At 42.2% G+C, this 25,098-nt stretch overlaps 3 protein-coding genes across 4 annotated transcripts; 2 read left to right on the forward strand and 1 right to left on the reverse strand.

The window, feature by feature from the left end:
• The first annotated feature begins 968 nt into the window (after positions 1-968).
• LOC115818600 (discoidin, CUB and LCCL domain-containing protein 1) lies at positions 969-14,495 on the forward strand. Its single transcript, XM_030782016.1, has 15 exons — positions 969-1,068; positions 5,261-5,482; positions 7,232-7,369; positions 9,008-9,059; positions 9,385-9,457; positions 9,751-9,884; positions 10,109-10,146; positions 10,603-10,797; positions 11,144-11,256; positions 11,396-11,567; positions 11,814-11,910; positions 12,213-12,299; positions 12,498-12,532; positions 12,657-12,764; positions 14,101-14,495. Exons 1-15 carry the CDS (start codon positions 969-971, stop codon positions 14,493-14,495), a joined length of 1,959 nt encoding a protein of 652 aa, XP_030637876.1.
• Positions 9,695-23,804, reverse strand: taf12 (TAF12 RNA polymerase II, TATA box binding protein (TBP)-associated factor). Of its 2 annotated transcripts, XR_004025543.1 has the most exons (7): positions 23,724-23,804; positions 22,488-22,736; positions 22,117-22,194; positions 21,811-21,925; positions 21,380-21,468; positions 20,962-21,139; positions 9,695-9,728 (listed from the first exon to the last, which is right to left on the reverse strand). XR_004025543.1 is itself a non-coding variant. In XM_030782017.1 (6 exons), the coding sequence occupies exons 2-6, from the start codon at positions 22,650-22,652 to the stop codon at positions 21,104-21,106; spliced, it is 483 nt and encodes a 160-aa protein (XP_030637877.1). In that variant the 5' UTR covers positions 22,653-22,736; positions 23,724-23,804; the 3' UTR covers positions 20,050-21,103. The 2 variants fall into 2 exon arrangements, 1 of the variants encoding a protein (XP_030637877.1); XM_030782017.1 differs by lacking the exon at positions 9,695-9,728 and having other exon boundaries at positions 20,050-21,139.
• Positions 17,159-19,454, forward strand: rab42b (ras-related protein Rab-39B). Its single transcript, XM_030783198.1, has 2 exons — positions 17,159-17,453; positions 19,013-19,454. Exons 1-2 carry the CDS (start codon positions 17,236-17,238, stop codon positions 19,452-19,454), a joined length of 660 nt encoding a protein of 219 aa, XP_030639058.1. The 5' UTR covers positions 17,159-17,235.
• Positions 23,805-25,098: the final 1,294 nt, after the last annotated feature.

Consider the following 25,098-nt stretch of genomic DNA (forward strand, 5'->3'; position numbering starts at 1 on the left):
CTACAACCATGCAGAGCTTGTTTTTTTTATTCAAAATTTAAGCAGATAGTGATTTTATGGACGTATCATTAATGCGAAGATAACCGTTTTATGGGCCTGTCGTGCAACCTATTTTATGTTGTCTGATTGGTTTTGGTTCAATGCGTTTACTTCAATATCATTTCTTTATAACTGGTTTAAGAATAGTACGAGTGTTCAGACTGAAATGTATGTTATTTTCACACGCTGCTAGGCAAGATCTCGTTAATATGTTGTGTGCAAAGTGTGCCAGAGGATGGCGGTACTCTACCTTCATCTGTTCCTGTGTCCTCTCACAGTAACACAATCTATTATTATTCCTTTTAATAAACATTTTGTCATATTTCTCTCACATTTAACTCGAGCGTCCATGTCCTATTTGTGTTGTTTACTGCGTGTTGTTCCTTACAACAAAATAACACCAAACCCAGTTTCGCTGTTTAAATGACAATTTTGACAAGGAGGCAATTGAGATCGACAGTGTTTTCCCCTCAGAAATTATTTTGTGAATCAATTACACATCAAGCTAGAGGAATAGTGTCAGAATCAATATACGTTCACTGGCCATCTTGCACGGTGGATATGTCTGGACGGTATCAGTATAAACCGAGCATTAATGAAAATAGCATCAATACTCGCTGCTTCTTGTTTCAATCACATCACTCTTATTACGCAGGCTAACTCTACAAGAACAACTTTCTCTCCTTTTCATTCAAGCCGGCCCTTATTTGGAGATGGAATTCTAGGAAACAAGTGGTTTAACTGGCATATCCAGAGGCCAATGAGAGCAAAGTAAAATATCCCGTACCCAATCGTAAATGTTCCCCGTCTTCAAGAGATTTAACTTGAGTGAGAAACTGAACACAGTAGTGTAGTTTGATTATTACAGTAACTGTCACCGATGGCTTAAAACCAAGAACTAGCGTGAACTATACTTTCCCTTTGGAATCATGCTCGCAACGCCTGGAAGTCATTGTGATGCTATTGACTTGTTCATCGCGTTTTGGTGTATATTAAACTTTGAGACGCTGTTGGTCTATGGTCAAGAGGGTAAGCTTTTCAAGTTTTTGAAAGTGTTCCTCTCACAGTTTAAACCTTTAACTATTTTGAAATGTCATTGGATTTGTCTTCAAAAACAGCTTTTTTTTATTATGAACAATTCATGAGTAATTTATGATAAATGATGTGTGAGGATTGTGCTAAATGTTAATAATTAAATGCATTCCATAATAGTCCATGTGACAGGCTGACTTATTAACAAGAACGAAACTAATTACAAAACACACTCGTGTCCTTCCTCTGTCTATATGTAAGCTGCTTGCTCATTCACACAAGATGTTACACATGGACTAAATTATCTATTTTATTTTATGACTTAATCGTCAGTGTTTCTTTTGTTTAACAGTTTAAAATACTAGATTTTCCAAAATATCACTTGTTCAGTTTCATTGACTATAACTTGAAATTCAGGACGAGTGGCAACTCAGTTACTTGCTAGATTTTGAGCACAAGCTGTCCAAACAGTGAATAAACTCCTACCTGAATTTACTAACAAATTTGCCCTGACATCCCATCTGAAACAAATAAGATTCAATTGTTTAAAGAAAAAAAAAACAAAGTCACAATTGTTCAAATTGTTGGTGTTGGCCTGTTCAGCAATTACACATGTAATGTAAAATTGTCTGAGTTAAATTCTCATTTTTAGGTATGCTGCTGTCTTCAGGACATAATGAAGAATGCCCGTGTTACCAGTCATTCGAGATCCTTTTTGGTTGCAGAATTTAGACAAGATCACTAAGTGTCAGGTGGAATACCTGCAAATGATATTGATTATTTAGTGTACTAGTATCTCAGGTTAATGAGGTTCTGTCTGCTTATAGCCACACAATAAGAACTGATGAATATGTTAATGGATTGTTTGGAAGTCCTACAAATGTTTCCAGGTGAAAGTTTCATAAAAAACCGTCTTAAAAGTGTTCTTGTACATACATAAAGCAAAATGAGGGTCTGGAAAATTGCCTTGTTCTTCATACACACTTCTCTGAGAATGGCAATACCCTTTAGAAGCCACCTGGGTGCTGTAACATTCTGAATAGCACTGCTGGATAGTGACCGTTCATTGCTTTGACTTTAACGTGTTTTTGCTCCGGGCATTTTCAGTGCTTATGGCAACGAGTGCCAAGAGGTTGATAGGTCAGTGACATAAACAGGCCGTACAAAAGGATTCATTTCTGTTTACTCTCCTTGTTTAGAGAGCACACTTTGCAGGAGGAATGCTGTAGTGGGGAGGTCTGCAAGCTATGTTTGTTAAAACACTGTTTCTCAATCTGAGCGGGGCCAGCGTGAATCACTGTGGCGGTCACATTCACAGACGCAAAACACACCGCAGGGAAAACAAATTTAAAAAAAAAAAAGAAGAAGAAGAAAAGAAACAGGGGCATAGTCATGTCCTCCCTAAGGACCTCAACTTTACGATAATCCAATGGACTCTTCGTTGCTGAGGCGTCATGGACAGGAAGATGACTGATACCGTGGTAGTGGTTTTTTTTTTTTTTTCCAACTGAATCACTTGTTTAAAAAATCAGTGGGAGAATGGTGGGTGTTAAGCAAGAGCGACCTAGCAGGAAAAAACATATCATTCTTGAGACACACATGGCTGTATTATCATGATGTTGCGAGTGACATACAGACGTGACAGATTCAACAGCTCAACATCCTGTAGGAGAAAAGAACAGACCTGCAAAGACTTGCCCTCAAATTGTAAGCCTAAGTCTTCTGATTGTTTGTAAGCTCATGAATGGCTGAAATAACCACACGCCAGGGCATGGACAACCACACGTCTCTTCTGATATATCTCAAGTCATCCACATGTCTGTTCACCACACTTTCACACCTAGGACTTCCAGGAAGCCGTGACACTATGCTGCCCAGATCACTAATCTAGCACCCCGACCAATCGGTGGGAGTTACTGTTTCAGCGACAGGGAGATGATCCCTTGTAGGCTTCCCACACGTGAATATGGAATGTTGTGTCCGTGTGAGTGCCCGACCAAGCCAGAATCACGGATACAAACCCAGGCCTCCGCGATATTGGGCTAGCATCTTTTCAGCTGCGTCACAGAAGCACCACAGTAGCTTTCTTATGAACTTCAGTACAAGCAGTCTCATGGACCACGTGGCCCAAAGATATCAGCATCTATGGTGGTCTGAGACACTGGTATCACATAACCTAACGTCTTGACTTGAAGCAGCTGCGTGTCTTTCATCAATACTGTGTTTATGAACGTTACTCTCACCACATTTTGATGTACCATGACATTAAGGTACGATTTAATAGGATGCTCGGCCCAGATGAAGGGCAGACGGAACCATATCTGCTGATGGAAAACACCCGGGGTCTTCTGCTCAAGAGCGAGGCTTGTTAAAGTGATTACGACAGGAAAACTCATCCCTTGATGCTTGTTTTCATACACTGTGGTCTATCAGAAGAACGAGTCCACTCAGGAAGACTGGGCACCAAGCTAATATGCAAGCCAGGTTGGCAAGTAAGCAGATAGGAGGCAGATAGATGGTGGGAAGACAAACCCCAAAACGATCCATTGTGCCAACTTCCTTATCGATGGTTTTTCTGTTGCCCGCGGCTTTAGCTCGTTGCTCTGGTATTTCCCCAGAATCCCGAAGGAGGTGTATCGGGGCAAAGAATGAGGGAGAGAAGGCCCCATGGGTAAACTGCTAACCGGATAAGATAGGGCAAAGCTGCATGATGTGAAAGCAAGAATGTGACTGAATGCCTCCTCCCTTTTACACACAGTGCAGGGTAGACATGCTAACAACGTCATGATACACCTCACTGGAAAGGACATGGTATTTTCCTAATGTGGAGAAGCCATGCATACCAGTCTCTGTGGAAACCCCAGCCAACCCTTTTACCTTTCCCTCTTTTATACCCGAGGTGTGTGATCTCCATCCAATTACAGTCATTAGCAGTCTTACCACCAAGGGTTGTTTTTCTTAGCCATGACTAAGAGTCCCTCAAGACAACAGAAATCCTGTAGACATGGAACCTTGTTGATACAGCACATCGAGTGTAGAATGAAACCGATGTCAACCCGCAATCAAAATCTGAGATCCAAGTGGGAGAAAATGAAACAGCAGAACACTTGTGACTTTGTCCTGATGGATTCTAGTGAAGCAACGAGAAAAGATAAATATTAATTGAGGAGATTGAGCAGTGAGGCAATTCTACTGTCATAATAGAGCGATTTAGATCAAACAAATCACCTTATAAGGAACGAATGACCTGATTGGGCAAGAGCCATATAGTTTATTGTACACAGAGAGAGACTTCTCTGAGAGAGGCTTACTGGAACACAGGGTTACCCACAGTCTGTTTTGGGGGTTATCTTGAGGTTATAATGTTGTGTTTTGGAACATTGTTTTAGCTTTTAAAGTATGCGTTCTAGACTTCTTTATTACTCATCTTGACTGGAAGTGTGTCATTAACAAAACTTCAATATAATTGCTGCTTTATTTAACATCAGCAATGAAAACTTGATGAAGCGTGACTAACACACCTAAACTTGGCAAGCCCACATCCACAGAGGCCTTAGCTCACACAGCTATACACACACATGTGCTTTTCACACAAGAATGGTCTCGGGCCGTTTGTCTCATCAGACTGGAGTTTCCCCCAGGGATGAGGAACAAGAAAAGGGGAATTTTTCCAAGCCTGTTTTAATTTTGGGGCTAATTATCCAGTGCAGTTGTTACTTTCCATCAAAAAATGAAACAATGTCATTCAAAAGATACGTCAGAATTCATGTTAAGGAGTATGTAATGTATCTTTGCTGTGATCATTAGCGACCATTTCAGATTAAAAATAAAGAATAAATATAAATTAACATATTATTACTACTTAATTACAATTTCATAATGACTCATGATTTATATGAAATTAAAATTCACATAAGTTATCAACTTTTTTCAAAGATTGTTTTTTTTTTTCATTAAGGAATGTCCAGCTACTTCAACAAAACTGGTCATTTTGAAGAAATTTAGAAGAGTTATGCAATCTCCGTAAGACAATATGTACACATCTATATAGACACTCTAATGTACAAATAAATTGAAAGAAACTTTAACTTGAGGTGATTACTTGCCTAGGTACTTAACAATCAAATTCACAAACATTCTCTTTCTCTCTCTCTCTCTCTCTCTCTCTCTCTTTTTTTATTTGTTTTAGGTAATGGGTGTGGGCACACAGTGCTGAGCTCCAAAAGTGGCACTCTGACATCACGAAACTACCCAGGCACCTATCCCAATAACACACACTGTGAATGGAGACTTCGGGTGCCCCAGGGCCACACGCTGCGCCTGGTGTTTGGCGACTTTAACCTGGAATGGAGCCGTGATTGTGCTGCTGGCTCCCTCACTATCACAGACAGTGGTGGAGCCATCAGACTGGGTAAGAGAAATGACATGGGATAATATTCACCTCCCAGTTGCGGTCTTCCTCGCTAACTTTTAAATATGTCGCTTTAAATATGTTACCTATTTGGCCTTTTTTCATGTTTCATATTTTGTTTGGTTTTGTCACGTTTTGTTTTGCTTTTTGAGGCCCTCGTTAGCAAGGCAGAGGCTCAGATTTGCGCACCGATAGACGTCTTGATTAGTCAACAAGCGAATGTAATCTGTCAACAGACCAAAAAAAAAAAAAAAGCCGTCTTCAATAAGAGTTTAGTTTGAATAAACTTTTTTTTATCTTTTCCCTTCAATTTCTTGGAATGTTGCTCTCACAAATTCGACCGCGTGATTCACATAACTGGCACTGAGTGAGCGACGGTCAGGCGCTAACTGTCGGGATACTTTTATTTAGGTTATAATCACAGCTGAATCATTACAATGTCTCCACCCAGTGAACATTATCTGAGAGATCTCATGCCACCGGCCCAGCTGGACCGTCCCCACTCTCACTTCTTTAATGGGACCCCGATAGGATCTGGGCCGTGCCCTGCTCACCGCCGGCGGCGCCTTACTGGGTCACACCTCCGCCCATCGCGGAAGGAGATTTGATTCAACTATAACTTGTCCAGAGCTTTCGACTCTAATAACTAAAAGCCTCTTTCTGGTGTTCGCAGTGGAGGTTGCCCTCAGCTTACACCGGTTACGCGAGGAGGCGTATCCACACGCTTGGCTCTCGCTGCATTGTGAAGATGCAGAGGAATGCACGAAGCACAGTGATAGAGCATATACATTTCTGGAGATACAAAGTATTACATTGTGTCAGACCCCCCCCCCGCCCCATGGGTGCAATTTTAAAGGGTACAATTCCAGCTATTCAGTGTATCCCTTAGATGATGTTACTCCATAGCTAGCCTACTTAATATGTTGTTGTTATTGGCAAATTCCATTGGGCCTACCTCATGCTGTTTTGCAGTGCCTTGCTTCCAGGTCATGTGTTCATACAAGCGCCCCCCCCCCCCCCACCCCCCACCCCCCACCCCCACCCCCACCCCCCAAGTGTGCATGCAGCATTCCATTCAGCTGTAGCATGGTAGTTATGTGATAGTGTCTCCACGACAACGCAGAAACATTCTAACAGGACTGGGTTATAGCGTGAGGTCTCTGATTCCCTGGAGGCATACATCTCTCCCTGGACTGTGTGTGTGCATGCGATAGGTCGTTTGTGCCATTTTTTTTGGCAGCGCAAGTGCATGTGCGTGTGCGTGTGTGTGTATGTGCGTGTGTGCGTCTGTGTGCACGCATGTGTGTGGCCTGTGCGTGCACTGAATGACTCTGGAAAGCCCTGAGGCTTGTGTGCCCGGTTTTGTGTGTGTGTGTGTGTGTGCGTGTGTGTGTGTGTGTGTGTGTGTGTATGTGTATTTGCATGTTTGTGTTTCTGTTTATTTCAGACGTTAAACATTATGGGTATATGCACATACAGAGCACATGTTCCTGTTGGATCTTCTGTTAAATTTCCCTTCTGCATGCGTGTTTCCACATGTGAGCGTGTACATGTTGTGTAACATTCGACTGACTCTGTATGTGCGTGCATCTGTGCGTGTGTGTGTGTGTGTGTGTGTGGAGGGGTGAGTGAGTGGGTGGTGTAAATGAATAAGTCTGTGTTTGTGGATGCGTGTAACCTTGTGTCTGTTCTGTCAGGCTGACGCATGTTGTGTGTTTGTGTGTTTGTTTTTGTGTGTGTCTCCTGCAGGTCCTCTCTGTGGGCAGTTGGATGCCTCGCTCAGGAATGTGTCACTGAACACTAATGAAGTGACCGTGCGTTTCATGTCCGGTCTGCACCGCTCCGGTCGAGGTTTTCTCATGTCCTATTCCACCAACCAACATTCAGGTACACCTTCATCTTTCCCAAAGTATACAACAACTACATCAGAAAAGTGGTCAGACCGCAAAGTTCCTGCTTAATTCGTTGAGAATGTTAACAAATTTGAGTACATGTCTTTGGTCTGATATGCTGTGTGGGTGTGCTGTTCTCAAGGCTCTGAGTTTGTTCCCATCTGAACCTGCACCTCATCCATGATGTTTACATAACAGACCCAGCGATATTGCTGTAAATACTGGATTGTAACTTCTCTTTGAACCTCCCCTGGCTCTTTACCTATATATGCGTCACTTCTAGCTAAGTATATTTCAGCCTGTGATCGGCTGTAAACAGTCGTTACCCGAACCATAATAAGAAACTGCAAAAAAAAGCTCAAAACTGGGGGTTATCCGTTCAAAACACTGTGCGAGTGGGTGAATGTGACAGGGCCTTAAATGATCTGTCATTCCTTAAAAGTGGATTGGGGGGGGGGGGGGGGGGGGGGCACTGGTGTTTGTATCTTTGTGTATATATGTGTGTGAGCGAGTGAGGTGGTGACTTATTGGAATGCAAAGCTCATCCTTCACTGAGTTCCAGAGTGTTTGCTCTGTAAGCGCTGCTTACGGTCTACCTCTCCTGGCCTGAATAAGAAGAGGCCCTGAGCCCTGGGCACACACTGAGAGTGGGCGGATTGCTATGCGCTCACTCCTCCTCCTCGGTCAGAGAACTGGCACGTTAACCATTGCCTGGCCGCTACGTTGACGGGCCCTTTCGAGAGACCATGGGAAAAAATACTCTGGTCTTATAAACTAAGAGACTTAAGCTGAGTGACATTTCTGTTTTGTTTGTGGTCTTTTCTCAGTTAGCGGCAACATGCCTAAAAACTGGAGTTAGAAAAAAAACAAAAAACAGGACGGATGTGCTTGGGGTTGAAAAGAGAGGTCATTTGTTTTTGTGAGCTCCTTTACAGGCTTTTTAAACATTTTTAAGGCAATTTAAATATTTGTGGACAAAGGGTGTACCCATCTTGCAGGTGCATGTAGGCCTAATACCTAAACAGATTAATTAAAGAGAGCAAACCAGTACATTAGCCAGAACACTACCGGTGAGGAAGTACACCCCTGACAGCAGTTTAGTGGTGAATATTTTTCTTAGGGAAAGAGATATTTATGTGTTGATGTACTTGTGTACTAGAAAATGCCTCAGTGCTTGGATGTGACCGGAATAGGTTTGTATGTTTCACCGTTTCCTGTTGTTTATGGAGCCGAAGGCTGTGTCCAGACATCTCAGTAAGTCTGCGTCACATGCCCAAACACAGGGGACATTCTTCACGCGAACACAAAACTCTTCACTTTTTGGGCAGCAGAAGTCACATGCCTTCCAGTATTAACTGAAGGATCTGATCATTCATGCTTGGCTTTTGGGGAAGAGTGGGCGGTATGTGGTCTGTTTGTGTCTGTGTGTGTGTGTGTGTGTGTGTGTGTGTCTGTGTGTGTGTGTGTGTGTGTGTGTGTGTGTGTCTGTGTGTGTGTGTGTGTGTGTGTGTGTGTGTGTATGTGTGTGTGTTTGTGTGCATGCGCGCGCAGATTTGAATACTTTTTTGATACTAGCTCCTTAACTCCCTGATTTATGTGTTGTTGTTATCATTTTTTTTTTTTTTGCTCCTAGACCTCATCTCCTGTCTTCAAAAAGGAATTCATTTTTACTCCGAGAGTTTCAGGTAAGATTTAACTCCTCACAGCTTCACACAGACCATATACGTTCTTTCCATTGTTAATATATATGTTAATATACACATTGCGTCATAACACCTAAGAATTCCATCAATTCTATAAGAATTCCCTCTTTTCTTTCTGTTAGTTTGCTTAGGTGTCTCATATGTGTGAGTTCATCAGTAAGCCTTTAAGATGAAATACATCATTGTGTTAATCTGACAAATGACATGCGGAGTTTCGTTAGGTTCCTCAGCAGGTTTAAGTGTAACCAAGTGAGCAGCACATGAATGTGTGTGTGTGTGTGTGTGTGTGTGTGTGTGTGTGTTTCAGTGTGTCCTGTCCTGCTGGTTGTAAGAACGTGACCGGGCAAATTTGGGGTCATTATGAACAAGGCTACAGAGACGTAAGTATTTAGTTTCACACCCCTCCTGTTAGTCTGCGCAAACTAGGAACAGTTTTTGTACAGGCTACAGTGATGATCAGTTGTTGTGCATGAGAAAAAAATGTTCATTATCAGAGAAAGGAGAACATTTACCAAACGTCTGTGCTGTAGAACAAACAGCTTGTTCATTTGAAATAAGTGACGATGCTGTAATCAGTTTTATATCAAATCTTGAACGGATATGATGAGTCAAAATACACACACACACACACACACACACACACACACACATCTAACTGTAATGCGTGTTTTAGACATCGGTGTTATGCAAAGCTGCTATCCATGCTGGAGTTATATCAGACAGCCAGGGAGGCGTGGTCACTGTGTCGCAGCGTAGAGGCATCACTCTGTACGAGTCAAGCTTTGCCAATGGAATCCTCTCCTCAATGTAAGTTGAGTGTGACCACTTGATAGACACTGGAATGTGGTACGCACATATGAGATTTGTAATCAAACCTGCCTGTGTGAAAACAGTGGAGCATTGTTTGTGTTGGAGAAACCTGTGCCGAATTGAAAGACAATGTCAGTCCCTGCACTTTGCATGTGCTTACGATGACAATAATTTATAGTAATGTGAAAACACTTTAAAAAAATGGCTTTTTTTTCTGACAGGGGGTCGCTGTCTGATAAGAGGCTCCTCTTCCACAAAGGTAACAACAACCCAGAGCACACAAACCACACTATGCCATAAGTATAACTCCTCTTCTTAAGGAGGCAGGGACGAATTTTTCTTTTCTTCAACAATAAGTCCCTGGTTGTCTGAAAACAAAAATCCAATGCTGTTTAAAGCAAGAGCCTGAATAAACACAGTTTGATCACACACTAGCTTATGATTATTATGTAGGTCAACCACTGATTTTCTTGTTTGGTTTGGGCCTTCTAACTGGAGAGACTATACAAACAGCCTTTCTTCAGTGAAGGTGTTAAGTGCCGTGAATGTTGATTGTATTCATTCGTAATTACATATAACTAAGAGGTCAACTATGTTTACTTATTCAGAATTGTTATTTCATTAAACAAAACATAGCTGTAAGGCTATGCTTATTCAAAACTGAAGCCATGTATTTTACTTGAATTATTTTTTTTTTTTGATCATTTCTTTACAGATTGCAGTAGCCACCTGACGGCGTCGGCCTACAACGCGTCGTCTGTGTGGCAGGAAACAGACAGTACAGGACAGCGCGTGTCCTGGTCTCCCGGCCGCCGGGGCGCGGGGGGAGAGGTGTTCCCGTGGGCCGGCAGGACGGAGGATAAGAAACCGTGGCTGGAGATAGAGCTTTGGAACAGGAGCAGCGTCACAGGTCACTCCAGCTTTTCCTGGAGCTGTAAAAAAAAAAAAAAAAAAATCAGTTCCCATTAGTTTGTCTTTTGATAGCAGCTTTTACATAACGTTCTGAACGGACTGTGTAGCGCTTCATCTCAGACGGATAGCGCCCAGAGGTTTTATACCCGAGCTGAAAGATTCATGGCCTCGTTTGACAAATTAAATTTGAACTTAAAATACGTTGTTCATAGACTAGATCTTCCTCAGGCTGTTTTAATAAGCGATTCAATACATGCTGCATTAAACTGATGACTTGCATTAATTAAGATGTGGCTTTAACAGCTATAATCTTGTACTGACATCCTACCGTGATTTTCCTACAGGAATAATCACAAAGGGAACGGCCGATTTCTACCTACAGTCATATACTCTCTCGTTTAGCAAAGACGGCAAAACTTGGAAGGTTTACAAGGCTGCTTCCAGCAAAGAGAAGAAGGTATTTCCCTCTCTGCGGTACAGACTGTCAACATACTTGACATGATGGCATGTTTACATTCCGTTCCTTTCCTCTGGTCCCAGCTGTCTTTTTATAGAACGAGGTCAATGTCAAGTATCTTTCTTGGTTTTCAATGCAGGTGTTCGAGGCCCATTCTGATGGTCACCTGTCGGTTCTTAACAGCCTGTTTCCCCCTGTGGTGGCACGTTACCTCCTGTTAAAACCCCAAAACTGGCATGTGAGACCCTCAGCAGACATCCAGGTGTTGGGTTGTCCCTCAGGTGCCCTCAGGCCCCGTTCCAATGATCCTGGTAAACCTTCCAGTTTTTTGTTTTTTTGTTTTTTTTTGCTTTTTTTTTTTTCACCCCTGGAAATGTTCCTGTCCTTGTGCAACACAAGATCCTGTTATATGCAGCTGTTTAAATGCGAGTTTTAAAACAGGTTTGAGAGAAATGAAAAATTTGTAGAGACGACAGATGCGCGATGGTGTGAGGCGAGGCTGACAGGCGGTAATTTGTGTCATAGATGCCATTCTCATCGGCTCTTCTTATTCCTAGGATCTACCTTCAGGAAGGGAGTTGTCACGGAAATGGTATTAGGGGATTCAGTCGTTACTGAGGGGCCACTGATTATAAAAAGCTTCAGCAACAGTGAGTCTCCAAAAACTCGACAATGCTCTTATTGACTGTCCGCTAATAGAACTGAGCATAGCGCTGTATTCATGCAAACGGCATGGGTGCTGGTAGCGATATCATTCTCACATCTCGGTTCACTGTATAAATCAGAATGACTGTAAAAGTCAGCAGTGTTCAACCAAAAAAATACATGTTTGCTCAACACTAATTTCCAAATATTTTTAGGTTCAAAATGAGCTCAAAAAACGTTTCCCTATTCATACAGTTGACAGTTAAAGATCATGAATTGATGATTTTGCCATGTTTACCCACAGGTTCCAGTTATCTAGTAACAGTGGCTGTGAGCGTGGTATTGGGCCTGACCCTGTGTGTGGGTTGTCTTTTGGCTGTAATCTGGTGCAGAAGAAGGTAACATAGTCATTTCTCAGTGTTCATACTTCACACCAGTCAGATCTGAAGAACCGGGATTAAATCTCCTTTCAACATATTGATTATATTTCTGTATTTCATTAAGAACAAACTACTGGTGTGACACTTTACAATATTTTTTTTTTTTACCACAACTGTATTAAAGTTTCTTATACCTTTTTTTTTTTTCAGAAAAAGAGCTGAAACTATGAAGAAGGGCTGCATAGATGAAGGTATAAAGCTGTCTAATGTGTTCCACAAACTTGTGGTCCTTTAATTTTTTGCACAGCTGGTGTTTTGGGCGTTCCCTGTTTGAGCGCTATTGTCTCTCTCTCTCTCTCTCTCTCTCTGGTTCAGAGTACAAGGGGTTCCATGGAAAGAAGCTCCCCTGCCCAAGTTCAGAGCTAATTTCCTATCCTTTGACCAGAAACGTCCACGACTCTCTCCCCGACCCTCCCCTTAACGGTGTGTGTGTGTGTGTGTGTGTGTGTGTAGTCACAGCTCCATTTTTCAGTTCACCACACGCTCGCAATTCTGCATGCATCGGATCATACCAAAATAGAGATGCAGTTTATAAATGTGCTCACACAGTATTCAGTACGCTAAAGGCAGGAGACATAGCACTGATTCATTGCCATGAAAGAAAAGAGTTAGTCTGAGTGAAACAGCAGGGAAAAAAAGAGAACGAGAGCCAAGTGGTCACTCTGCCCCAGTGCCCCCTCCCCTCACACCCCCACCCCCCCACATTATCTGCTTTCAGTGGAACAGCCAGAGAAACTGAGAGCGAAGTTTGACAGGCAAACTGCTTTCTCTCCAGGCTGCTCATTCTTCTCACCCTGTCCCTTCTGACAGTCATTTAGCGGCAGCATAAACATTTCTTTCTTTGGCTAGTAAAGCCTTTCTGAAAGAGACCCTTTAATTGGAAGCTAGTGGAGGGCACTCATGCTAGAAGCGGCAACATCCCCCCCCCCCCCCCCCCCCCCCCCCCCCCCCCCCCCCCACACACACACACACACACACACACACACACACATTCACACACATTCACACACACTCACACACATACCCACCAACCTCCCCCGCCGCCATCCCCGCGACCCAACAGAGCTTTCAGTTAGGGGGTCTGCTGGTAAGTAGGACAGAGGGTCACTGGCCAAGACAATCAAGGCCCTTTCTAAAGTTCCTCTCATTAAAGCAGGTTCAGCCTCTTAGGATTCTTGCCGTAAGTCAGGGAGCCACAGTCTGGGCTTTGGGCTTCAGGGCCCCTCAGACACTGCTCAGGACACAGAGTGCAGCCGGACTATTGTGGGTGGCGAGTGAGCTCTTTTTAGGGACTCAATAATGCCTTGATATGAGCTGACTGTGTGAGAGGGCGGCTCCCTGGAGAGAAGCCCCAATCAGACACTCTGTTTGACTGTTCTGTGAATTTCATTGGCTCATTCTGAAAGGGAGGCATTGGCTGTATTGAAAAGATAAATACTATATAGCCCACATAATGTTCTGTAAACCAGGGTCCTGAGAGCATTTGGTTTCATGTAACTTCTCAAACATTTCTGATAAGATTCTAGTAGATCTGAAGATATTCTGTTGTGTTTAGTTACCGATATAAGACTGTGAATTGATTCAAATGATGACGGTACAATCCGGCTTCAATGTTATGCATGTAGAACCTGCATTACATTTTGTTCAGGGTTTAAAGATATATTTTATGTTTGGCATCACAAATGTTCACGTTCCTCGAGCATGAACGCATCATGACACACTGATTTGACGGTTCTCTCTCTCTCTCTCTCGTTGGCAGACTACGCTGAACCGGACGTGCTGGTGGTGGGGCAAAAGCTGGGTTCAACCTTCCGTCCAACGATGGAGGACGGCTACACCGTCCCCTTCATCCTGAATCACTACGACACCCCTGGCAAAATCCCAGAGTACGCCGAACCTCTGCCTCCTGAGCCCGAGTACGCCACCCCTTTCACTGAGCAGTCGTCGGAGACGCTGCACAACAAGCACCGTCGACCGCTTAATCCGCGGACAAACGCGGGGCAACCTCAGTACGACAGTCCCGCTCAGAGACTGCCCTCCAATAGCTACTCTTCTCCGCTCAGCGCCGGCCCGATGTGCCAAGTCACTACGATATACGTCGAACCCGAACCGGTGGATCCGCTCCTCCAGCACATCTACCACGAGCCCCTATGAGCGCGTACGCCAAACGCGGGGCTGGGGGTACAACGAGAGGGGTTTTTTTGAGTATTGACTTTCCATGCCGTGGCCGCTGCGGAAGATAGTATGGGAGCGCTTCACTGTTACCACCCAGCTTTCAAACGCTGTTCGTTGAACAAAGAGCAGAGGGAACTTTGTATGAGGGCGTGTGAGTTCACCAAGTCGTTTAGGATAACGTCGCTGAAGGACAAACCGCGTTTTTGTGCAGACCAACCAAGTAACTCTGAAAGCAGGCACTTAATAAAAGTCTTGACTCTACAACAGCATTCATCAAGAAATATGAACTGACTGGTGCTTGAATGAGTTTTATTAGATTAAAGCATGGAGCGGACCAACGGAAGGAAAGCAGATGATATCAGCATGGGAGAGATTTTCTGTGAGAGCTGTGATAAGTTGTGAACCACTGATCCTATATGCAGATATATTTATCTGTAATGTATCCTCTGTGTCTTTGCCAATTCGAAAACTAATCATTCCGGACCCTTTGAATCGGTGTTTCACAATAAACTTTGAAGTTATCTGGATAACTTCAGTAAATATACATTCGAAAGTTAAGATTGTCCAGTTGGATAAAATACAAAACAATATGCCTATGTGGTAACCCTGTACTTTTATGTGAATGTTGATTGAAGTGATCCTGATGCTTTGTGTCAGTTAACATTGTGAAACAGCCCACTGATTGTGAGTCTATGCATCACTGATCATTGTGGTCATTAAGTATTCTCATGTATTTTTACTCTTTTTACCGCTGTAAAATAAAGTTTAATGTTTTGACAAACACTTTTCAAAGCAACTTCACCAACTGTAGCTCCGAAAATTTCATTAACTTATCAAATGTAAATCAGATTGAAATGATTTGATAGGTTTTGAGTAACAGCGCTTAGATCTTTGCCTTTCATTTATTTAGACCACTAATAAGCCCCCAAAAAACTTCCATGCTTGTATTTCTTACACCTTACAGGATGATCATTACACCCAAAAATGAGTTGTGTTTTACTGACCTCTAGTGGCTAATATGAATATTGCTGTCACCTTCAACTGAAGAGAGAACTTCATCTTTACGATGACAAGGACTTCTAACACTGCAGCAATAGTTTCTTTTGAATGCACAAATATTTAACATGCTGATATCATTAAGCATTAAAGATTAAATGTATCAATTCATTTTTATAAAAAAAAAAAAAAAAACCCTAAAAAACCATAAAACCCATTGTGCTGATTTCACTGCCATCGTGGCTTGACCACAGAGCACACCCTACATTTATGACTCTGGTGACTGTGTATATGGTGTTTGGAGATGGCCCACACAAAGTTGTACATTTTCAGTCCTGTTACTAAAACTCTTTAAACTACTTAGCTCGTGACCTGCGAGCAGACTTTAAGGATCATTTGTGCTGTAAGCGTCCTAGCTCTAAATCATAAAATAGCTGGAGATAAACGATCACATAGTCAATTATCTCTCAATAAGTAAATATTGAATCTTTCAGTTAGAGAACAGGTCCGCTTCAAGATAGCTGGCAGGCATGTTATAAAGTCTATTAAAACGTCAAGATGAAGCATAGAATGTCATACACATTAACAGCACTACCTGGATTAAACAACTGTTCTTGAGTTCCTATTCCACTTCACACTACTTTGTCTCAGTACTGTTATTCGCGAAAAGGAAATGTGTGTCTGTGTAACTATTTGACTAAAAATATCTTGAGCCCCTCCCTGCTAACTCATCAATGTCAATTGTTCAGTTGTTGTCAACCTCCTGTTTGAAAATGGCTCAAGTCTGAAAAAAAAAAGTAATAAAGGAAGTCATAAATTATCAAACAAATGTTGCAAGCAGGCCTTCAGTAAAAGCATCCTGTAAAAGTTTTACAGTGACCAAATATATTATTATAGTTATTTCAGTTTGAAAATGGGAGAGCCACATTTTTGTTCATGCTTTGGTTTAATGTTGCTAGTTAACTCAGAGATGTCTTGTTCCATGAACCAATTATTACCTTTCCTTTTTGTAGACAATCCAAACCTAACATTGTAAAGCAAGAGTCAACAAAGGGCATAAATCAGCCCTTTAAAACCTTCATCACAGTCAAAACTCTTTGCAAACCTCTTCATCTCACCCACACCAAGAGAGCAGGCACGATGTGGGCTAGTTGCAACAGGAAATTCTGGGCATGTCTTGATATGATGTAGCTGAATTAGGCTCTCTCTCTCTCTCTCTCTCTCTCTCTCTCTCTCTCTCTCTCACTCTCTTTCCCTCTCTGGTTCTGTCCCTTACCCAAACTCCACCTTCTTTCGAGTATGAACAAGCGTAGATAACAAAAAAAAGCAGATCTAAAGTGGAAAGCCCCACCCCTTATACACACTCATACAGAAATGCACGACTCATTGAGTCTGTTATGCTCTGGCATATCTGAGGAGCACAAATAATTCAGGAAGGTAAAGAAAAGAAAAAAAAAAAAACCCAAGGTTTAAGAGCTGTGAACTTACCTCTGAACAAACTCTGTCTGAAAACCCAGAAAACAGACTTGGGGAAAGGAAAAAAATAGACTCAAGACTACTGTCAGGGGGTTGGAGGTATTTCTTGGCTGCGGCTCTCAGAGGGATCCCGGTGGAGCAACTCCCTTCCTCTGCTTCCTACTGTGAATAATCAGCCTTTCGGACTAGCCGTCCAGCGGTCCCGTCCTACGGGGGCCTTCCGCTGCCCGGACTCTTAACGGCAATCATGGATCTAACTCTATGGCAATACCAGTTCCGCATCATCATGCTGGGGGACTCCACTGTGGGCAAGTCCTCAATGTTAAAACGGTACACAGAGGACCTGTTTATGGAGTGCATCAATGAGACGGTCGGTGTGGACTTCTACGTACATTTCCTGGAGGTGGAACCCGGTGTGAGAATCAAGCTGCAGTTCTGGGACACAGCTGGCCAGGAAAGATTCAGGTATAACAAATCTTTTTGACAGCTCTTAACGTCAACATCAAATAACATTTAAGGGAACTCAGGGCCCGTTCCCTAGTATTTATGGACGCTGTTCACAAACACATGTTCATTTGTATAAATTTACATACTTTTGGTTAGTTACTCACCGTGGTGGACAAATGAAATGTCATTTCAGACTGCTGTATCATCACAGTCAAAAAAAAAAAAAACCCAAGATATTGCAAAACCACGATGCCTCATCATTGACCCTGGTGTGAGTTTTACAAATCAAACACCATGTGACCTCTGTGTCTAAGCAATTACAACCTCACACAATAGTGAAATTACTTGAACAAGTGTGGTTCGAGAGCCTCCCTCCGCTGAATGCAAATGTAACCGTGTAAGAACTAGTAGCAAAAGTTTTATGTTTATACAAAACCCAATGTGGACAAAGTATGTTGTAACCCCATTTTGCAACCCACTTCCAATGACATTAAAAAGTGTGCAGTACATGTCTGTACAAGAACTGAAAAAACACATCTTTGACTACATTTGGGTTTTCTCGAATGCCACAGGCAAGCGGCTGCCATTTGACTAACGTTTCTCATTTCCCATAAGACTTTTATCAGCAATCCTCATACTCTCCTTCATTACAGCACTGAGCAAATTAATGACAAGTATAGATCCAGTGGTGTAACAAGTCATGTGTTGATATACTCATGATATCAGAGGAGGTTTCAATTCCCAGTATTATATGAAGTACTAGCGGAGCGCACTCAGACTTAATGCAACCTCAGTGGTGCCTTGCTCAGACTGTAGGTTAGCGGCTCAACACCACTATCTGTGCTCAGGGCGTTTTTGGAGCCACTTCAGTAATTAAGCATCATGTGCAAGCACCTACAGCCTACTGTCAATAAGATGATCAGAGCTATGATCTGCCCAAAATGATCAGCAACAACTGTTATGGCAGCCTCTTAATAACCACAACACAGCAGGCCATTAACATAACCATAATATAGGTTCAGTGAGCAATTAATATAACCACAATATTGGAAAAATATTCAAAACATAAATGAACATCTAATCAAATAAAATCACAATTAACTGAATTTTAGGGTGTTAATTAAGTGGCTAATTATTGTTTTGTATTATAATTAATTATTTAACTTGACGTTAGTAATTTTGAACACACCTACGGAGGAAATGGCGCAACAGACAAAGGTGTTGGAAAATCATGTTAGCGGAGGGCAAGAAAGGCATGAGAGCGGCTCGGCACTTGACCTTGTCGACACAATTGTTGAATTTACGTCACTTAATGACACGGTGAACTCAGCCATTGAAACAGGGCAGTGAAATGTGTATGGAAAATACTTTAAAAGAGAACATTTGAACGCATTTGAAAAGCTTAAAACTCCCAGGGTATAATTGTAAGAATAGTATAACTGGTAAATGAATCATCATAGGGGCAGAGTTGCAAATGATGTATGACACTTACTCATGGTTAAACGTGTAAAACATGACCCAGATCTCACAACTGAAATCTATGTTTTTCCCTATTCTGCTTTTTGTCTTTGTGGCAGGTCAGTGACTCGTTCCTACTACCGTAACTCTGTCGGCGGTCTGTTGGTATTTGACTTGGGAAACCGTGCCTCTTTTGAACACATTCGAGAATGGCACGCAGAGGTGTGTGCAAGGGTACAGCCTCACGTGGTGCTCTTTGTACTCGTGGGTCACAAAACTGACTGTATCAGTGCGGGTGGGCGAGCGGTGACCAGGGATGAGGCTGAAAAGCTCGCTAGCAAGCTGGGGGCTCCATACATCGAAGCCTCGTCGAAGACCGGCCACAACGTGGTTGCTGCTTTTGAGCTGCTCACCCGTCGAGTGTACCAAGGTTTGCTGAGTGGAGAAATACAGTTACGTGAAGGCTGGGACGGAGTCAAAAGCTCAGCTCCACGAGCCCTACTACAACAGCAGGCCCAGCAAGGTCAGCAAAATAAAGACAGTAAGCGCTGTGCCTGTTAGATTGCACGTACACTGGACCATCAAGAGAACACAGAGCAAAGTCTTCTGAGAAACCAGGACTTCTGCTCGACGCTAAAAAGCACTCTTACATGTGCACAAAGTTTCCCTAAATAACTTCATAGATACCAAAAAAAAAAAAAAAGGAAGAAAAAAAAAATTAGGAGTTTCTTCTAGAAGTAGGTTGTAATGCTGTAAGTTCACATGGAAGAACTGCAACAAGCTTGACCTATGCACTACGTCCAGACCCTTTTTAATAATTTGCTTATTGAATTAAATTGTCCACAGTAGTTTCTGACAAAAGTACATGGCCTCCAGATGTCCTTGAGAATATTTGAACTCTTAAAAATGTAAAAATGACTGTTGCGATTGTCCGGTTGAACATGCAGCTGACGGCAGCTGAGAGGTTATGTTGTATTAAACACCTTTAAACTCAGTGGGATCAAATATAAAGCATGCCTTTGTGTTCCTGCTGTTTTCTCAGCTAACAAGTGACTCGGGACTGTATGAATGACTAGATTTGCACATGAACATTTCAATGTCCTACATTCCATTTCTGACAATTTAACTCTGATACTCAGAACAAATAAACTCAAGGTGAAATCCAAGTCTTGTATTTATTCATGAAAAAAGCAAAACAAAATACAAGATACAGTAAAACACTGTGTTACATGGTGAAAAGTATTGCCCCTTCCCCTCCCAGAAAACCTCATTTCAACCCAAGTACACTGCAGAGTGGCTATACATATATGCCATACCTCACAATTAATCCCCTCACCTTGATTAATATCAGGCTTTATACAGTCAGAAAACACCTATGAAGGATAATAAATGTATCATTTCTGATGGACAAGGAACGTGATAACAAAAGGGATCCTTCTCCAGCAGAGGACAGTAAATTAAACAGCAGAGAACACTGCTGAGAACCTAAAGAAATGGCATACACACATCTAGAAAGCCTTCATATTTCTATAAGAGATTAATATGATTGATGTGACAAAATCCTACGACACTGAGCACAATGGAACACACGACAGCAAGGACACAGGCCAAGTCGCTACAGCGTGACAGTCCTTAGTGGTATTACCACCTGTACAGAAACATCAACATATGGGAGCCGAACAGCTTCCAACCAAATGGATCGTGAAAAGGAACTTGTTATTGCAAGTCATGGTGAGGAGGGAGAAGCTAAAAAAACCCAGTGACAGATCATTGATTTGCTTCATCCGACTTGACATCTCCATTTGAACAACATGGGGCTTCAGTTATGCAGAAAAGTATGACAAATAAAATGAACCAGAGCAAATATACAGCACAGATACTTGAAGTCAACACTCACTAAAAGTGGTAGACGTTGAATTTGAACAGGTTTTTATCAAAAATGAGATGTGAAAGAGAGAAAGGGTGGTTAATGGTACAGACACAACAGAAATGAAGACGCATTCCAGTCGACAGTGAACACTTGTTTCCTCTTTTGTTTTGTGAACTACACACACACACACACACACACACACAATCTGCATGATGCGATCTGCTGTAACTCTTTATAGTCTTACTCTTACCCTTCCCCAAGCCCCAAATTTGAGAGAGAGAGAACAGAAAAGAAACTTTAATAAAAGGTGTTTGGCGGGTGTCGGGGGTTCAAAATCTTGCTATTTTTTGGTCGTTTTACGGATCAGTGCCATTCTCTGAAATGAGAAAGAGTCAGTTAGCTAAATGATCTTTAATGCTTTTTAATACACAAAGAAGGTTCGTTTTTTTCTTCAGAGTAGGCAGTACATTGTTTACTAAAAGCAGTGATTAGATAATCATTCTAAACCAAAAATAAGTTGCAAAACAAAACAAAACAAAACAAAAAAAACACCATGGTAGTTCAGGATGGTTACCTCTTGTGAGAGGAAGAAACAATGAGCACAAATGAGACTGACCTGTTTGTGGGCCTCTGTGGTGCATGCCTTCTTATACGGCCGAATCTCATCAGAGCCGAAGCCAGGGATCCACATGTTCCACTGGCGTTCTGGGGAAGAGCACGGCACAGACATAAGCAACACCATTACAATTTACACCAAGCATATTACAGTCAGAAACTCACAGGGCTCAGCACGTTCAAGTTCCTGTGTGGGTGTGACTTGTGCATAAACACTGAAGTTCAAAGAAGATATTTGTGGTGAAAAAAATGAATGAGAGACGGCTGGGAATAGTATTGTAAAATAATAAACTCTCTGTTCGTAAGAAGTATAATGAATGGCCAATATGTTTGTAACAAGGGACTCGTAAATTTAACAAACTGTCAAACATAACAAGGCAGTTTCCACACTGTGGACCTGAACTGATGACACAGTGCCAACGCATCACCCACCCAGGTGTAACTGGACATCCTTCACCTCCAAAGTGTTGGACTTCCTGTGGCGAGCCAGCTGGCAGGCGGCTGTGACGACGCTCTCAATGAAGTCGTCAGCAATCTGCAGCAGCATCTGAGGAGGAACAACAATCCCATCAACTTACTACACAACCATCTCACCATTACTCACCCCTTCACTCAGCGTCCCATGACAACGGGGTTTTTTGGTTTGTTTTTTTTTTTAAATATAGCGAGTTCCGTGCGTATGAATGGGCTCTATTCTAGTTGGCGCTATATCGTGCGCTGCAACAGAGTAAGACGTACTTCTTCCACGTCCTCGTCCAGTTGTTCATTCGGGTCAATTTCTCTCACCAAATCCTGCAGTTTTTTCTTACTCAACACCTGAAGAAGAGAGAGAGGCTGTCAGTGTAACTCGTACTGGCGATGCTTAGCGTTCATAAAACTCACAAGAGCAGCAATAACAGCAGGCTCCTTAACAATAAGTAATAGACTAATAAACCATGTTTAACAGGAGAGCGTGCAGGAATATTCTAGCTTTTCTCGCGAAATAAATACATGGTTTGGACTTCATAAAAAAAAAAAAAAAAAAAAAGTTTATTAAAAAAAGATGATTTCAAGAGCCAGCATAGAGCCGCTGGAATGGACAGATCACAGATCCGTCTGTTACGGCTCACCTGGGTTCCCTCGGGGCTCAGTCTCCCAGCTGGTGTACCCAGGATCTTTCCTGGGCCTGTCGTGCTGTTTGCCATGCTGGCGGCGAGGGGTGGGACAGACAAAGGTTCTGCTTTGACAGCGCTAAAGAAATTGGAGTGGCTAGTCTGCGGCTGATACTGGGTCATACTAATTCAGACCAAGAATGTCAATCATGTGCCTCTTCGGAACCGGAGGCTGCACCTTTGGGTCAGGTTAGCTCAGCTCTTCAACTGCAAGGAAACAGACAGTTACTGCAAAGAATCTGACTTACGCCACAATCACTCAGCTTAAGAAAAAACAACCAAAAAATTACGGGCACTACAATAAAGCAATCTAAAGGAGTAGCAAGATGAACAGGGTCTTTCCACTGGAGGGTATGATGCTACAAACGTGCGTTTAAGAACCATTTTACAGTATTTGAGAGAATCAATATGAGCGTGGTTCTTAGCATATTAATATATTGACTGTCAGATTCGCAGTAAACAAATGGACTGGCTGGTTACACAAACGTAATGTAACAGTTACGAAACAGTTTCTGACTTATTTACCGATCGGTGGTACTAATAAATGCACCCTCCAAAATTTGCCTCCAGACACTGACCAACACCTCGAGATTTTCTTTAATTAGATTATCGACATAAATCTTGCCAATTATCGTGGCGTGCAAAGATGTAAAAACAAACAAACAATCAAAGCAAAACACCACAAAAAAAAACGCAACCACTTGCTTTCGTAACTGGTAAACTTTGACAGGACAAACGGCAACGAAGGGAACATGAAGATATACTGTATGTCAAACATAGCGACAGAATGACCCTCAAACTACCTAGCTTATGTCACTGTAGTATTAACTGGTAGCCAATTTTTTCAACTCTCCATGCATTTGTTTACATTTTAGCTTGGTGCAACTTACTAAGACCACGGATGCTAAGTGTAGTAGAACGCTAACGGACGAATAAGTTCATCAACGATTCGATAAAAACGCAAGGAAGTCAGATATGTTCTTTTGGTTTAAATGTGAACTGAACTGACATCAGGCTAAAGCATCGCAACTCCCGCGTTTTACTCAATTATAGCAGACTCGCTAGCCAACAACCTATGCTATCCGTGTACCTTATTAGCTAACACTCTGATCTGTTAGCGAGATTGGCAATCTGTCTTTGCCTTGTTTTGTTGTAATCAGCGCTCGCAATCACTAAATCCAAATTATAATTTACCTGAAAAGTGGGTATATTATCTCCCCATTTTTACACCTTTTTGCTTTCAGCCCTGCCGAAGTAACAGTAAGCGTTCCTCAGTTGTCTCTTACAACTGCCTCTGGGTCTTTTTTGTTCAGTTTCCGGGTCACGGAAAGGGGCTGGCGTTCACCCGCCGTTCGTTCAGTGTAATGAACAGTCTGTACCAATGGAATAAACAACACTGTTGATATTATAAACCATAATTAAATATAAATCTGCACTTAAATCAAGATCTACTACAACCAACAGCATCGCCGAGGAAACAACACACACAACCAGCGAGATAATGTTGAACTAATCGCACTGAAAAAACGAGTCTGTTATTGGGCAATTTTTTTCATAGTTCAGAGAGTGTAAAAGGAAGCACCACATGGCAACAACGGGAACCCTTATAGTAGTGTCAACTGAATGGAGTTTCAGCCCAGTTCTAGATTGTCTTTGTTTGTTTGTCTGTTCGTTTTTTGCTTTCGTTTGTTTTTTTAAATCAAGCAACGAAGACAGAAACAGCAGATTAATAAAATAATTAGACCTATTGTAATTCGGGAACCAAAAATAGGAATACTGATTGCTTATGCAATGTGTGTGTGTGTGCGCGCGCGCATGTGTGGTTTTTTTTGGGGGGGGGCATCTTAACAGAAAGTTACTTCAGATTCTATGGGATCTGTTAAAAATGTAGAGGTCTAAAAGAACATTACACATCAACGTAAACAATATGTTACCACAGGTCAAATGTCACATATACTAATGGAGTATGGCACTTTAAGCTACGCTATATGGTATGTATAATGGGAGCAGGAGGGGTTTTAAAACAGCAGTTACTCTGCTAGAGCAGCCTCATCCTGATTATCCTGAGACATTTCTATCCTGAGAGGGTTCAGTTTTTGACACAGCACTGAGATATCTGCTGTTCCCTCTTGCACTTACTCTAGTACCATACCTGTCTTTCTTCAGCATCATAAGTAACATCCTGATATTCCTGGTCAAACCTCACTTCACATGCACTAAACCCCTTTAAGAAGGCTTTAGGGATTATCCTCTCTCCATGGTGACTGTAGAAGGCCCTCAGATTGGACTAAGATCACAGAGAAAGGCTGACATCATGATACTGACATCATGCAAATGAACTGCACATGCACAAGAATGAACCAGAGAATGGATATGACAGATCTCATATGGTCTCATTCTCCTGTACAAACACCTCAAATCAGCCTCCTAAGTCTACTGTCAACACATTACACACATATGAAAGCACAGTTTTGTTCGTGTGCTTTTAAATAGTTTAAACAGAACCATCTCTCCATGTGATGCATGAAAAACGGATCTGATTGACCAGAGCGCGGGATTGGAGGAAAAG

This window comes from Chanos chanos, chromosome 8 (genome assembly GCF_902362185.1).
Source record: "Chanos chanos chromosome 8, fChaCha1.1, whole genome shotgun sequence".
Classification (NCBI taxonomy): domain Eukaryota; kingdom Metazoa; phylum Chordata; class Actinopteri; order Gonorynchiformes; family Chanidae; genus Chanos; species Chanos chanos.

Coding starts and splice junctions, on each gene's coding strand:
- LOC115818600 (XM_030782016.1), top strand. CDS start 969: ATGCTCGCAACGCCTGGAAGTCATTGTGATGCTATTGACTTGTTCATC. Junction 9,885..10,108: donor AATGGAATCCTCTCCTCAAT/GTAAGTTGAGTG, acceptor TTTTTCTGACAG/GGGGTCGCTGTCTGATAAGA. Junction 11,568..11,813: donor GCCCCGTTCCAATGATCCTG/GTAAACCTTCCA, acceptor TCTTATTCCTAG/GATCTACCTTCAGGAAGGGA.
- rab42b (XM_030783198.1), top strand. CDS start 17,236: ATGGATCTAACTCTATGGCAATACCAGTTCCGCATCATCATGCTGGGG. Junction 17,454..19,012: donor GCTGGCCAGGAAAGATTCAG/GTATAACAAATC, acceptor TCTTTGTGGCAG/GTCAGTGACTCGTTCCTACT.
- taf12 (XM_030782017.1), bottom strand. CDS start 22,652: ATGACCCAGTATCAGCCGCAGACTAGCCACTCCAATTTCTTTAGCGCT. Junction 22,195..22,487: donor TGAGCCCCGAGGGAACCCAG/GTGAGCCGTAAC, acceptor TCTCTTCTTCAG/GTGTTGAGTAAGAAAAAACT. Junction 21,469..21,810: donor GGATGTCCAGTTACACCTGG/GTGGGTGATGCG, acceptor GCTCTTCCCCAG/AACGCCAGTGGAACATGTGG.